At 42.0% G+C, this 15,428-nt stretch overlaps 1 protein-coding gene across 1 annotated transcript in view; it reads left to right on the top strand.

Annotated features, from left to right (window-relative positions):
• Positions 1-10,570: 10,570 nt before the first annotated feature.
• The window catches only part of GPR139 (G protein-coupled receptor 139), a 52,163-nt gene continuing 47,305 nt past the window's right edge, over positions 10,571-15,428 (top strand). The window contains exon 1 of the mRNA XM_072120606.1: positions 10,571-11,047. Within this exon, the coding sequence (XP_071976707.1) occupies positions 10,936-11,047 (112 nt within the window). The 5' untranslated portion in view covers positions 10,571-10,935. The remainder of the gene's footprint in view (positions 11,048-15,428) is intronic.

Raw genomic sequence — 15,428 nt, 5'->3', positions numbered from 1 at the left:
CCGCTTGACAGGTGGTTTATTTTAGAGCAAGAAAATGGAAAATGTCAGACGGCTTTTTACCAGGCATAATCGGCTGTGGCCAGAAACTATGATGAGTGGCTATAGTAGCGCCGTGTCTGTGATCAATACTCTCTAATGTATTAGTAGCCAAGGGGGCTGATGCTGGAAGACAAGAAAGTACTCAACTTATAAACTGTAAAACTTTCCAACAACCTGTTAATGTTGATGAAGTAGTGAGCCAAGGCATCTGCGCTTTTTAAGGCAGGTACAGGGAATGTTAAAGGGGTTGTACAGAGATTGGTTATTATCCCCAGTCCCAATTTGGAACTCTAAATGATCATTAGAAAGGAGACCCGTTGGACTAAATAGATTGAGCAAGTGTATTGTCACTCCATTCAATATTATTGGAGTATTGGAAATTGCAGAGCACAGCGCTTGGGTACTTCTGCAAGATATACCCAAGTGCTGTGTTTGGAAATTTCCAACATTATCAAAAAAGTGAACGGAGCAGCAGAATGCATCCTCGACCTACAATTCCATCAATAAATAAGAGAAGGACGCTCATCCTTGTGATTGGTTGTGATTGGTGGGGTCCTAGCAGCTGGATCTCCTATAAATCTTGTGTTTAGAGAACATTCAACCTTGGTACAACCCCTTTAACCCTGATCTAAAACTAAACTCCTAATACTTTTATTTTAAGGGATTTTCGGGAACTATGGATGACTTTATCCTTATAGCTGCAATATCAACCACGGCCACTAAACAGTGTACGGAATTTGTTTGGTGAGAGGTTGAGCTACTGTACAAATCACTTGAGTATTGAAGGTGTTAAAGTCCCATTGATTTGACATTATTGACATATTTTAAATATTAGCCATGGCACAGCCACAAGGCTTAGTTTTGTCTTTCTGCTGTGCAGGGACGGAGCCAGTACTGGGGATACCTGGGCAAGTTCCGGGGCCCAGGGCTGCTGGGGGGCCCACATAAGGCTGTACATAAGGAATCCATAGAGTTGAGGGGGGCTTTATATAAAATAACCATGAGGGGGATGTTCGGTATATTAGAATATTTTAGGGAACAGTTTTAGTTTCTGAATTTTTGCCACCACTTCTGTTCACTGCAAAGGGGCCCACTGCGGCTCTGTCGCCCAGGGGCCTACTGAAACCTGGAGCTGACACTGCTGCTGTGGGTTCAGGGAAGTTTTTGGACATATCGCAGCTAAACAAAGTGTGAACATCTACCCATATCTTCGCTTTGGTGAGCGCTTTTGAGCTTGGTATGATGCCACAGGCTACAGACTTGAGTATTTTTCCACTTTTTGTAAACTCACCCATGATTATTGTGTCCTTTATTTGTGGCAGGAATAATTCAGGCACGGGAAGATCGCCCCAATGAATGAATTGTTCCCGGGTTTCAACCAGTGCAAAACTAAGGAAAGTCCCTAAATTCATCATCTAAACATGAACTGATTCTGTCACACGTTAGAAACCACTTACCTTTCCGTATTATTCACCATTCCCCAGCATTCCTACAAAGGTCATGTCTCCTTCTCCTCCATAAAACATTATCTTTGGGATCACTGAAGTGATCTATATTTCAAATTCCCTTTTTTTTCCACCCGTTTCATGCAAGACCGGTTAGTGGCTGTGTTACACTGCGCTAGGAGCGATGATATATTACTATAATTACTGCATACATTGAAACTCAATACTCGGCCTAATTCTTTGGTGTTGCACACAGCAATGTTTCACTCAACAAATTGTAACACAGATGGAAATCAGATGAAAAGTTATTAGATTTTAGATATATCATTATTTTTTGTTTGCTCCGGCCTTATGTAGCCCCTGAGCGAAACTATTGAAATGTGGAGTATAATTCTATTAAAAATTCATGTTAAAAAGATTCGAGAATAAAATATTACTTTGCTGAACTCTTGAATATGAAGTACCGTATTTTTCGGACTATCAGGCACACAAAAAATCCTTTGATTTTCTCAGAAATCAAAGGTGCGCCTTATAGTCCAGTGCTCCTTATATATGAACCATACTTACAGACAACAGCTGCCTTGAACTGTGCACAGGTCTGCCACCTGCTGGTCATTCATCCTTATAATCAGGTGCGCCATCTAATCCACTGCGCCTTATATACAAACCAAGATGTTTTAGCAGACATTTATTGATGGTGCGCCTTATAATCTGCTGTGCCTTATATATAAACCGTAATGACAGATAACAGCTGCCTTGAACTGTGCACAGGTCTGCCACCTGCTGCTCATTCATCCTTATAATCAGGTGCGCCTTATACTCCAGCGCGCCTTATATATGAACCCAGATGTTTTATCAGGCATTTATTGATAGTGCGCCTTATAATCCGGTGCCCCTTATAGTCCGAAAAATACGGTAAAATTTAATAGAACTATATCCTTTAAAGGGGTTTTCCCCAAAATCAAAGATAGGCCTATCCACAGGATGGGGCCTAACTTGCTGATCGGTGAAAACAAGGGGTCTGATGGGGTCAAAGTTACCTCAGTCTGACCCCTCGTCGCTTCATGAGAGTAATGGAGCAGACAGCCACGCATGACCTTTCTACTCCATACACCTCAATGGAGCCGACGGAAATTGCTGATCGCCGAATTCAATAAATTGAATTTGTGGTAAAACCCCTTTAATTTCTACATCTCACTATGTGTGTATGTACTGTATCTCCTATATCCAACTGCATACAAAACCCTTGATAGCGCACTGGCCCCTGATACACATGGGATGACCTTGATGGACAATTCTGTTTTTCTAAAAAAAAAATTCTACACAATTAACACAAATGAAAAGCAATTAACACAATTTCAAACATAATTAATAGAATTTCTCTGCAGCGCCATCACAGGAGAACTGAAGCATTGCACAGTGATCATTCAAATCAATGAGCTGCCTGTAAAGTATTGGACAGGACAGGTCCTCCAGATGTGAAAGACTTTCTTTGTGATTGATTTTTCCACAGTAAAAAGTAATAAAAGTAACTATATGTGAATTATAAAATAATCATTCCTCTCGAAAGCTGCCACAATTAGGACCAGTGGCGTAAATTGAAGCTGATAAGCCCTAATGCAAAGTCGGTGGAAAGTGGCACTATATGAAGCAGTGCCATTCCCTTGGTGGTGGCAGAGCAAAAGCACTGCAACTTAGTAACAATTCATCCAGAACTGGCCACTATACAGAGAGTGGTGCTGTCTGCTTCCTGTTGGACCTCTACTAATCTTATATTGAGGACTTTTTCTATGGTTGTATGTTATTATGGTCCAGAAAACCAATCCTATCCAGTAGGCTGCAGTTGCAGATCTCAACAGGTTTAGGAGCCGGTGAATTCACAGCAGCTACTTTGTCTTTCCTCGTCAAAATGTATAATATATTCAAAAGGAGAAAGAAGTATGCTATAAGACCCAAATTCAAAGTATAAACAAATTTATTTGTACCGCGGTACACCACAACACAAAAACACATATAAAAACATTTAAAAAGTGTGAAAAACACACAAAAACAATACAGTAGGAAGACCTAGCATATGGTGATGCTGGTCCTCCCGGCAGCCACCAGCTCCCCCTACTCTCAGCGACCTCTCCCCAGCCCCAGCTTCCCCTAACCTCTCCTTGGTTTGGATCCTTCACATGACAGGTAGATACCCTTATTGACCTATCAGATAGCGATTTGGCTCTATTGTCAATTGAGTACTCCATACCTTCATATAGTTGTTTGTTTGGGTTTTGCCATCTTGGTTTTATGTATTGCCATCATTTTTCAGTTTATACTTTTATGATATACATGTAGTTAGGAGAGGTCGCTGAGAGTAGGGGGAGCAGGCTGCTGTCAGGAGGACCAGCATCACCATATGCTAGGTCTTCCTACTGTATTGTGTTTGTGTGTTTTCCACACTTTTTAAATGTTTTTATATGTGTTTTTGTGTTGTGGTGTACCATAGTACAAATAAATGTGTTTATACTTTGAATTTGGGTCTTATAGCATACTTCTTTCTCCTTTTTGAATATATTATTGGTTTGTTTGTGTATGACTTTTGACCCTGACCATATATATTTAAGGAGTGCTAGTCTCGCCCCTTTTGTTTCTCGGATTTCCTTGTCAAAATGTAGCATGGCTCTGGCCAGATCCCATATTGAACGTGGAATTTTACAAAAAATAATTTACATTAGCTGCAGCTTGTGTGTGCCTGTGTCAGGCCTGTGTCAGTCTCCTTTTCTCCACACTCATCCAGCTCCCTCCCCCATCCCTACTTCCTGTCAGGTGCATGGAGCAGGCAGAGGAGGGGGATGGTGTGGAGGAGAGGGCGATTGGGTGAGAAGACACAGACACACAAATGCTGCAGCTGTCCCTTCCCTGGGACTCACCATTCGCTGCTGGCAGGGAGCCAGGTAATGTAAAATATACCTAAATAAACTACTGAAATGATTCAGAATTCTGATTTTTTTTTTTAAATCAGCACAGTATTAGGAACCTTGGAACCTGACACCAGCTAAAAAAGACATTCCCGGTGACAGATTCGCTTTAAAGATGTTTTTGGAAGCTAAAATTATTAAAGTTCTATCAATCATTAATATTAGATTGGTGGGTGTCAGCAGGAGGAGTCAGAAGCCGAATTGGGTATTCAGGTGAGTCAGTCTACCCTGGCTAAATTAATCCTATATCCTGCAGTTCTCATGTACTATAAACTGACTTTTGAGTTTCCTTGGAAACTACAGACAACTGATTGTACCTCATTTCTATCCATTTAAATCAATATTTTGTAGATTGTGAATGGAGCGCCCAGGGTGTATTGAGGGTATAGGGTAATGTTCTTTTTTCAGTGGTGGGAGTAATCACTAATACAATGTATTTGTTGCACTGGTAAGTAGCAATGTCTACATGGCATTATTACATGCATACATTATGTAATTACTCTTATTTTAATATGGGGGAAGTGAAAATCAGTAGCACATAAGGATATGACAATTTGAGGTGGTACTTTATTTCAAAAATTTCAAGACAAAACATGCCTCAGCATCCAAAAAACGACTTAAAGTAAGCCCTAGCTTGTCCCTTGTGCAACCAAAGGTTACCCATGGCTACACAAGAAAAAAGCTGAGGCTTCAGTCGTCTCTACTTAAGAGAGGAGATTTTGGACCCTGAAACATGTTGTATTTACTGACTTATGAAAATAAAGAATCACCTGTTCCTCAAGTTCCCATATCCACGGAGTACATCTTAATTTCATGACTCTCACTATATGTAGGAGGGGTAATCAGGACTCTCACTGTGTATGACTGTGTGTGTGTTGGGGAGCTATTCAGGACTCTCAGTGCCAATCACTGCATTTGAGTGGAGCCATCAGTACTCTCACTATGTGGGTGGATTAATCAGAACTTTCACTGTCAATCAATGTGTGTTGGCGGGGTAAGAAGGACCCTCATTGTTTTCCTGTTGGAAATTTTCTAGAGGAAACTACTCTGATGCCTAATGTATCACTATAACAACCAGATTCTACTTTTGACAGCAGAGTGGGGATTCCTTTTCATAAATGATTTACCTTTGTAATAAATCTTAATAGAGATATGCTTGTCCCTACGAACTGTGCCAGTACACAACTGTCACAATCACAGAGGGTACCAGGAGGAAGAGTCTGTGGACCACTGCGGGAGATGAAGATGGTACTAGCCGACACCGGGGCAGGAGTCTAAGTGGCACCTGGTCTTCACCAGAGCCCGCCGGAAAGTGGGATGGTCTTGCTGCGGCGGGGTGCCACCAGGTCGTTCCACGGGTGCGACTAGGCCTGCGGTGGCAGCAAGGGAAACAGGGATGCAGGACAAGATGCAGGCCACAGTCTGAGCCTGGGGTGACAGCAGGAGTACAGCTTGGAAGCAGGAGCTGGCACACGACACAGGCAGACAGGCCCACTGAGAAGAGCTGGTGGCCTGGAGGAGTCTGGGAACGCTGAGAACAGAGAAGCCACCAGGAGCACCTGCTAACACTGGAGACACACAGGAGCGTCTGGAAAGGCTGGAGACACAGGACACAGGAACGTCTGGAAAGGCTGGAGACACAGGACACAGGAGTGTTTGGAAAGGCTGGAGACACAGGACACAGGAGTGTTTGGAAAGGCTGGAGACACAGGACACAGGAGTGTCTGGAAACGCTGGGAATACAGGAACGTCTGGCTCACACCTCTTCTGGAACAACTTAGGGAAGCTTGGTACGGAAACCATGGAAGTTCACTTGTTTTATTCTAGAATGTGGATGTTCCAAGAGGAAGAAGATGGACTCCGTTCTCTCCGGACGATAGAAGGTAAAAGGCGGACTTCACTTTGGCACAACCTGATTTGAAGTTAAGGCATCTATGATGCCATTTTTACTAAGTAAAAATATACTAAAATAATATAATAATGCATAAAAGACAACGCGTTTCGCATCACGATTGTTTTATTCTACAAAGTCTGTGAAGAAGGGAGTGGAAAAGAGGGAGATAGAACACAATTGACCTAAAAACTTATAGAAAATGAAAATCGTACACCGAACCTGCAGGGGGGGAAAAATGCAGGATACATGTCCATCAAAAATGTAACTTATCATATACACAGACTGTGCTACAGATGAATGCAGTCCAAAGTTCCAAAGTATAGTACAATGTAAGAAGTAGCTTTTATAGATAGCGTTTTGGGAATTTATAATTTTTTTAGTAGCTAACCAAGAAGAATGAGGCTATTAGTAAATGACTCAGACCTAGGATTGTTTTGTAGGAGCTGCCTCCGTCCCCCTTCTAATGGGGTCTTTAGCCGCAGCATTACTTGCCGACCTCTGCGGACAGCACCAAACATTTGGACTAAAAGCAGTGAAGGATTTTACCATTTTCTATCAGGACCCATAGATCATATTTATTCTCCCCCTCTCAGGGGCTCTCACAGTCAGAGAAACAAATATGGAGTCAACTCTAAATCCAAACTAAGACAAATGTTGCTTTGCGTTTCTCCGTGTATTAATGTTCTAGTAGGAATTCAAGGCTGTAAGATGGGTAAAAAATATGTGCGGCAGATAACTGCTTGGTGAAGAGCCAGGATTTTATCAGTAATGCATATTAATTTAGATATTTGTTACTGGAGCCTCAGCAGTTTGCACATCGTGTTACACAAACATGCTATCTCAGGGGTATATTACCACCAAAAACAATACGCTTGCCAACATGGCATGAGACATGGTCGTAATACATTTCTACCGCGTCTTATTAAGAGATGCCACGTTGTGAAAAATATTATGTGATATTTTCCATCCACAACATAGAAGAACTGATAGTATTAGTTCTGACAGAAAGTTGACTATACCCAAAGCTATAATGAGAATCCGAAACAGGGGGTTTCCATTTTTTATTCCCCATAAGTTTTTTTTATTTTTCCATGTACAGAGCTGTGTGAGGGCTTATTTTTTGCATAACAAAGTGTACTTCCTAGTGGTGGTATTTAAACCCTTTCCAACGTGTGATGTATTAGTACATTACACATCGGCTGCAGATGTATGGAGAGGGCTCACAGGCTAATCCCCCTCCATACAGGATGAGAATTTGCTGCATATTACAGCAAACATCCACTGGTAAAACCCATGATCGATATACTAACCCTTCGATCGTTAGAGGCGGAAAAAGGAAACGGTGCATGGGCGCTACCATTTTGGCTTAGATCAGGAAGCAGCAATCTGTTGCTATGTCAGCCTCAGTTCTTTGAAAGACACGAGGCTGTATATTTTCTGATCATTTGTTACCATGTGCCAGTGGCCCATAGTAATACGTGATCAGTAAAGTCCCCATATATAGTACCATACTGTAGTATGACAGTATATGGTAGGATCAATCAGGCAACCTAGGGTTAAAGTACCCTAATTGGTCTGAAAAAAAGTAGAAAAAAAATACATTAAAAAAATGAATTAAAAAACCTAAAAATTAAATTAACCCCCCTTAACCCCTGGTGTTGGAGAGATATGTCGGATCTGTCCTGTAGACACTGTTGCACAATCACTATTACATTCCCCCAATTGTCCATTTTTCCTTGCGTTATTCCCAGCACCATCCTTTTTCCTTGCGTTATGCCCCCCATTGTCCATTTTCCCTTCCCCCAACCGCACTTATAAGTGTGTTGTGAAAGTAGAAGTAATGCACACGATTTGTGGAGGAGGTAGTAGTGCACAATGCATGCAGAGGATGTAGTAGTGCATGCGGTGTGCAGGGGATGCAGTAGTGCACACTGTGTGTGGAGGATGCAGTAGTCCACGACGTATGCGGAGGATGTAGTCATGCATGATTTTTACCCCCAAAAAAACCCAACCAATCAGTAAAATGATACTACTAATATAAACTACAGCATGTCACGAGAAAACAATCTCAAAATCAGTTAGAAAAGGTGTTAAAAGGTTATTATGATACGAAGAGACACTGGTCAGACTTTGAAAATATGGCTGACCATTAACGTGCAAACTGGCTGCATCCTTAACCCCTTAATGCAAAAAGACGTTCCTGAACGTTTTGTAGTGGAGGGGGAAGTATGAAGCGGGCTCACGGTCTGAGCCCTCTTCATACTTACCGGGTGTTTGCTGCACAAGGAGCAAACACCCGTCATCTTTGCTAGCCCATCCTGGCTTGTATCGACGGTCTCTGTGGCGTCACTGTGGAGTGGCAAACCATTGCCATGACAGCCTCGGGTCATACAAAAACCTGAGGCTGTCATGTCTTAGGCTATCTATTATAATGTGAGATTTGCACATTGTAATAGATGATGTGCAAAATACCCATAAACGGCCATACTGTAGTATGGCAGAAAATGGTAGGATCAATCAGAAAACCTAGGGTTAAAGTACCATAAGGGGTCTGAAAAATAGTAAAAAAATAGTGAAAAATAAATAAATAAAAAATTAAACCTAAAAACACAGTTAAAATCATAAACATGTTATATAATGCTGCTTCCCAAAATGTCCGATCTATCAAAATATAATAACATTTTTTCCCGGGGTTAAACCGTGTAACGGAAAATAGCACTCAAAGTCAAAATGTTACTTTTTTGCAATTTTGCTAAACATATGAAATTCAATAAAAAGTGATCCAAAGATTGTACAGTAGCATTGAAAAAGTCATCAAAAGTTGCAAAAAATGATACCACACACAGCTCCATACACAAAAGTATGAAAAAGTTAGAAAAAGTTGCAAAAAATGATACCACACACAGCTCCATACACAAAAGTATGAAAAAGTTAGAAAAAGCCAGAAGATGGCAAAATGAAGATTTTTTTTTTGTACAGGAGGTTTTATTTTTTTTACAAGTATGAAAAAATTATAAAACCTATACCAATATGGTATCTTTGTGATCATACTGACCCATGTACACATGTGATTTGGGGCTCTCAGTGAAAGCCATAAAAGCCAAGCCCACAAAAAAATGGCTCAAATGCATTTTTTCATCATTACGTACAGTATACACACACACACACAACGCAGGGGTGTAAATAAGAAAAGTAGGGCCCCATAGCAGAGTTCTAAATGGAGCCCCCCTTCCTGCTTAAAAATATACATACTACACTCATTTATACACACACATGTATATACCTTATGCACACATACACTATGTGTACACATATAAAGCATATATACATTACATGTATGTTATAATCATATTATGGTGTACAATGTGCTGCATAATATGTATATAATGGGGACATCCCCCTTTCTTTTTTTGTCAGGTCGGATTATGGGGCCCCCTGACACTGCAGGCCTCATAGCAACCACCACTGTAGTTACGGCCCTGACACCACGTATACATAGATACATCACATACACGCATACAGTACCATATACACACACATACAGCAAATATACACATACATACAATTCCATGTACAGACATACAGCATATGAACACCCAATACCTCAGATACAGGGCCCCCTGATACTGTAGGCCCCAAAGTGGGTGCTATGGCTGCTACCCCTGTTTTTACTCCCCTGGGTACAGCATGGACCAATTTTCTCTCTTTTTTGGGGCCCAAAAGTCAAATCCCCCGCTGTAAATATGACAAAACTGCCAGACCATCAAGCGGATTCAGAAATGAATAAACTCTGATTACCTTTACAATAGACAAAAAAAAGAAACACGTAGAACAAAATTCATTTTTAATTTCAATTTGTTCAATCAATTCACTGTTTATTCCATTGTTCATTTTTATCGTAAAAAAAATTCCAGATGCTAAATTAGTAGAATTTATTGTATTTGTAAAAAAAGCAACATCTTTCATTTACCTAAAAATGACCAAGATAATAGAAACATTATTCCCACCCTCGTTCCAGTATCGATAATGTAAATCCATAATTAGAAAAATGAATTATTGATATGTAATATATTATTAAAACAAGGTTGTATTCTTTTCAAATTAATTTGATTTTTCCCGGCCGGGGGAATATTATAATAATTACAGACATAAATTTCTGGGTAGCGAGTGAGTAACAGATGAGTGGGGGATGGTGGCATGAAAATTCATTATCACCACTTGAACCTAGTTGTTGGTGCAGAGGTGGCTTCTTCCCAGCCTTTCTTCTGACAGCGCACATACACACGCAGCCTTCTCCCCCACTGATGTTCACATCCACCGCACAGAACTGCTCGCTCATCCACAATTCACAATATAAATTGGTCTTCCTAAGGACAGCTCAGCTCTTTCCTCCTGAGTGTGAAGCATGCAGCTCGCAGCGGCACCGCACTTTCTCTTAATTATTCCAGTGAGCAGCAGGTGGAGGGAGTCCTGGGATACAGGGATGCTCTGAAGGACAAAGCCTCCTGCTCTCTGAAGAGGGGGAACAGCATCTTTCTGATTCTTTCACTTATGCTCTGAAAGAACAGAATCTAAGAAACCTTAAAAAAGCAAGTAAATGGAGCACAATCACATCTACAACACCTCGCTCCTGTCTCACAAGTATGGCTGTGGATTGGGATATGTACCTGTTATTTACTACAGTCTCTTGCTTTGTCTAGGATTACCAGGTAAGGACACATTTTATATATTTAATTTTAGTTAAAAAAAAATTTCTCTACGCCGGCTCCGGTGTGTACGGATCAGAGCCATAGTAACTGAGTAACTCTTTGTGCTGTGACAGATGATATCTGCAAAGGAACATCTGCATCTACAGAAGGCATCAAAATACGCAAAAGAGGTTATTCATGACATTGTATCCTTGGAGTAGATGCATCAATATAATCAATGTAGCATTCTGTGGCATGGATGAAGATGTATCGGTGTTGATTGTATGTTCTTATCTGTGCATACCAAGGAATCTAAGCCTTAAAGGGGTTTTCTGAACATATCAAGCTGCAACCAAGTCAAAGACAAGGGAATCCCATTCCCTAGTTTTGGGGAAGATCTTGTCAATCTCCATTTTGGTAGAAAACTTAATGATTAATCCCATACATTGATGCCTGGACTAATAAACCCAACTACCAGGTCATGAAAGTTTGTCAGTAGTCAAAAACTGTGGTTCCTTCACGATCTCCAGGAACATCTACTTATACTTAGTTTGAAGTTGACTAGTATTCCTTTTCAGCTTCATGATTTTGACCATTGTACCAGGTTTTGGTAACACTATTATATCTCTTCTGCAGAAGATGTTTAGAACTTCCACCATCTCGGGTACCACATGCAGAGGGCCCGAGTGTCCCACGTGGCTACTGAGCCAGTGAATGGGTGGGGAACCCCTTCTCAAGAGCATCATCCATGATAATCTCTATTAAAATAGTTCTATTAATTAGATGTATCTCTAGCTCTAGGCTGAATTTAGAATATGTTCCTCTAATAACCTCATGTTACAGTGGGTTAAAATCATTTTTGCCACGACCATGACACAAAGATTAAAAAAAATCAAGCCCTACGCTTTACTCTGTTCAATTTTCTGCTTCCTTGCTCCGTAAGAGATTATAGAGATGAATCAAGGAAACACTTACCTTGATATGTTTTGCAAGGATCCTATAGAGAAGTCATTTAAGCAATCTCATGGTGGATCCACATCGAGCGTGTTCTTCATTGCCTTGTGCTTGCTCATGTTTTACAGTTTATTGATCAGGTCACACACAATGCCTGAAGTTTATCCGCATCTCAGTCATCTACTTAGCTATGGATTGCTTACGGATTCAGTCAGTAAACTGTAAAATCCAGAGGAAATTAGATGAATCATGTCAGGTCAATGATGTCTATCACATAAGTTGGCACCTTGGCTTCTGTTCTGTTCTCCGGTTTAGAGGTTCACCAGTCGAAAATGGTTGACCTCAGAACCAGGTCAAGTTAAGGTCATCTATGATTCACAGCTACTTTAGGGGATTTTGTACCATAACGTCTGGTCTCAAGGAACAGGACCCTTTTTCTACGGTCTTCAGGGTGTAAGACATGCTATCTTTACACAGGCCTAGTGTGATTGGGATACATGATTGACTAAAGGCAAAGGTAAAAGAGTTTTTCAACCTCTATAAGTGACATTTTCATAGTAGGAAATACTGTGTATCCTCATAGACATGCTGCTTTCAACTCTCCTAAGCATTGAGGCCAGGGTCCTTCTCCCTCAGAGATGTTGTAACCCCCAGACCCTTTATTCATGGTTTCCTTTTCTACATGGAAGATAGAACTTACCTTAGTGGTTGCAGAGGATGAAAGAAGGCCTCATAGCAAAGATCAAAATGGGCCTTTACCACAGAGATCTGATTGTACCTTCACATAATTTCCACTCTTGGGTCAAATTGCCAAACCACAAATAATAAAGATCCTCTAAAGAAAAGGTCCTCTAAAGATGAAGGTCAGATCATCAAGGACAGTACTTTCTATATCCAAGGATTGACTGTCAGTGCCATGTGAAATGCAAAAGTGTTTCAAACTAAAAACACATATAAAGATACTGCATAGAACCGGAACACCTATCCCATGACTTCTCAGCTTGGAGCAGAGATTTACGTGTCTAAAATACATGTAACACATAGGGGCTCATTTACTTACCCGGTCCAGTCACGATCCCGTGGCGCGTTGTCCGACGTGGATTCGGGTTCTGCCGGGACTCACTAAGGTTGTGCGCCCGATATCCAGTAGGTGTCGCTGCTGCGCCGAGGTCCGCCAGAGTTCACCTGCTTCTTAGTGCTTGTAGTCGCACATTTTGCAACACATTTAGTTTTTTAAAATTCCGCAGTTTTTCTGAATCCATCAGGTTGTCCGAAGGCCACGGCCCCATATTTCTGTCGCGTGAAAGTCGGCGGCAAAATCCGATCACGAGCACCAAAATCCAGGCGGAATTCGGCGCAAAATGGAAAAATTCGGGAAACCCGACGAAAGTGCAGCCGCGGAGCCCTTAGTAAATGAGCCCCAGTGTCTTTTCTCACTTAAGAACATATCAATCTCCTCAGCTTATCCTGCTCTTTAACATGCTACCTGCCTATAGGACATTATCTGCTCAGCATTTTCTGCTCTATAACATGCGGCCTGCAGATAGGACACTATTTACAATCTGCTCAGCTCCTGCTCTATAACATGCTGCCTGCAGATAGGACGCTATGTAAAATTTCTAAGCTCCTCCTGCTGTATAACATGCTGTCTGCACATAGGACACTATTTGCAATCTGCTCAGCTCCTCCTGCTCTATAACATGTTACCTGCAGATAGGACGCTAGGTACAATCAGCTCAGCTCCTCCTGCTCTATAACATACCGCCTGCAGATAGGACACTATGTACAATGTGCTCAGCTTCTCCTGCTCTATAACATGCTGCCTGCAGATAGGACATTATGTACAATCTTCTTAGCTTCTCCTGCTCTATAAGATGTTTGATGAAGATAAGACACTGTACAGTCTGCCCTGTACAGCTATTATGTGTCCTTTTTCCATGTGACAAATGAGGTCTATGGCTGACCATTGCAGCCAATCACTGGCATCAGTAGAGCGCAGAACGGGTTTTAGGTTGAAATTCTATTGTATTTCCCATAGTGCTTTCTTATTTATGGGTACGATACAATACAACTTCATTGATCCCTGGGGGAAAATTACTTTGTACACAGGGCTCAGGCTTAGCGGTAACCACAGTGAGGGGTACAGTTGCAGAGAATACGGTTACAAATGGTGCAAGCATACATACAATACATACACACATACATAGCACAGTTCAGGGTCACTGTCCAGTGGTGCCAGTGCTATGAGCTGCCACGTGTGACAAGCACCTGGGTACAGCATACAGAGTTTCTCCCAATCCCAGCACTAATACACTGGTGGCTAGAAACATAACATTAGCAGTTGCCCATAACATGGGGAATTGGGGTATGAAGATGAGGGTAGGGTGTTGCGGTTGTTTTTTTCATTGGTACCAGAACTTAGATCTCAGCCTCTGGTTCAGTTGCAGTGTCCAGCCGGTGTCGAAGGCTTGGATGCAGGTCTCATCATGGCTACCTCTTCCGGCGGTGGCGATCATCTCCTCAGGTGTAAGTGCTGAAGAGGTGCTTTAGGAGCGTTGCTACCTATGGGGTGGTCAGCATGCAGGGGTAACTTAGGCGGCAGCAAGCAGCGGGGTGTACAGAAAAAAGGCCCAAGCAGGTGGTGCACTGTGCACGAGGCCCGAGGTGTGTCCACTGTGGTCCAATCTGGATGAGCGGGCAGTGGAGGCAGTCTAGCATCACCAGAAATGGATGGAGAGGTACGGCACTTGGTACTCTGGTGGTCTCCGGGTCAGGCTGTAATCTCCAGGCTCAACACCACATGAGTGCCACTGGTGGGGCGTTGCTGGGGGGAGTCCTACACCTCAATGACCTTTTTTCTCCGGCGCATGTCGGTTGGAACATGAGTGGGGTCTGCATAAGGTGCCATAGGATCTGTCACTGTGGGTCAGCATTGCATCACATGCACTCCAGTGCCAGTCATGCCATGTGGTCACTGGGCTTCTTGGTCTCATGTTTGGTGGGTACTGCTGGCATGGTCGTTTGGCTCCTACCAGGAGAGGGGGGTTGAGCATTGGTCAGCAAACTGCCAAAAGGATATTAGTGAAAACTGGTGGAGAGAGAGAGAAGGAGAGGGGAAATAGGGAAGGAAACCCGAAGTGGGGTGCACAGGCAGCCACCTACCCTGCTACCATCTGAATATGGCGCCATGGTAGCATTGACGTTGGACATTTGAAATCCGTCCATAGCATAGAACCATATCTTGGTTCTCATCTCCCTTTTGACCTCTCCTAAAGATAACCTCTCCTAAAGATACCCTCTAATTTATGACCAAAATTCAACTTTTAGTATACAGACAGTGCAGTAAAGGTAAACTCGACATTTTGCAAGTTAACTAACCAGTTGGAGGTCACTTCAGCTCTCCTTTCAATTACTATTTTTGTGCTCTGGAGCATCTGTATGTACAGTA

Source organism: Engystomops pustulosus, chromosome 8 (genome assembly GCF_040894005.1).
Source record: "Engystomops pustulosus chromosome 8, aEngPut4.maternal, whole genome shotgun sequence".
NCBI classification, from domain to species: Eukaryota; Metazoa; Chordata; class Amphibia; order Anura; family Leptodactylidae; genus Engystomops; species Engystomops pustulosus.
Note: the sequence above shows the minus strand (reverse complement) of the source record. Positions and strands in the feature narration are given on the sequence as shown.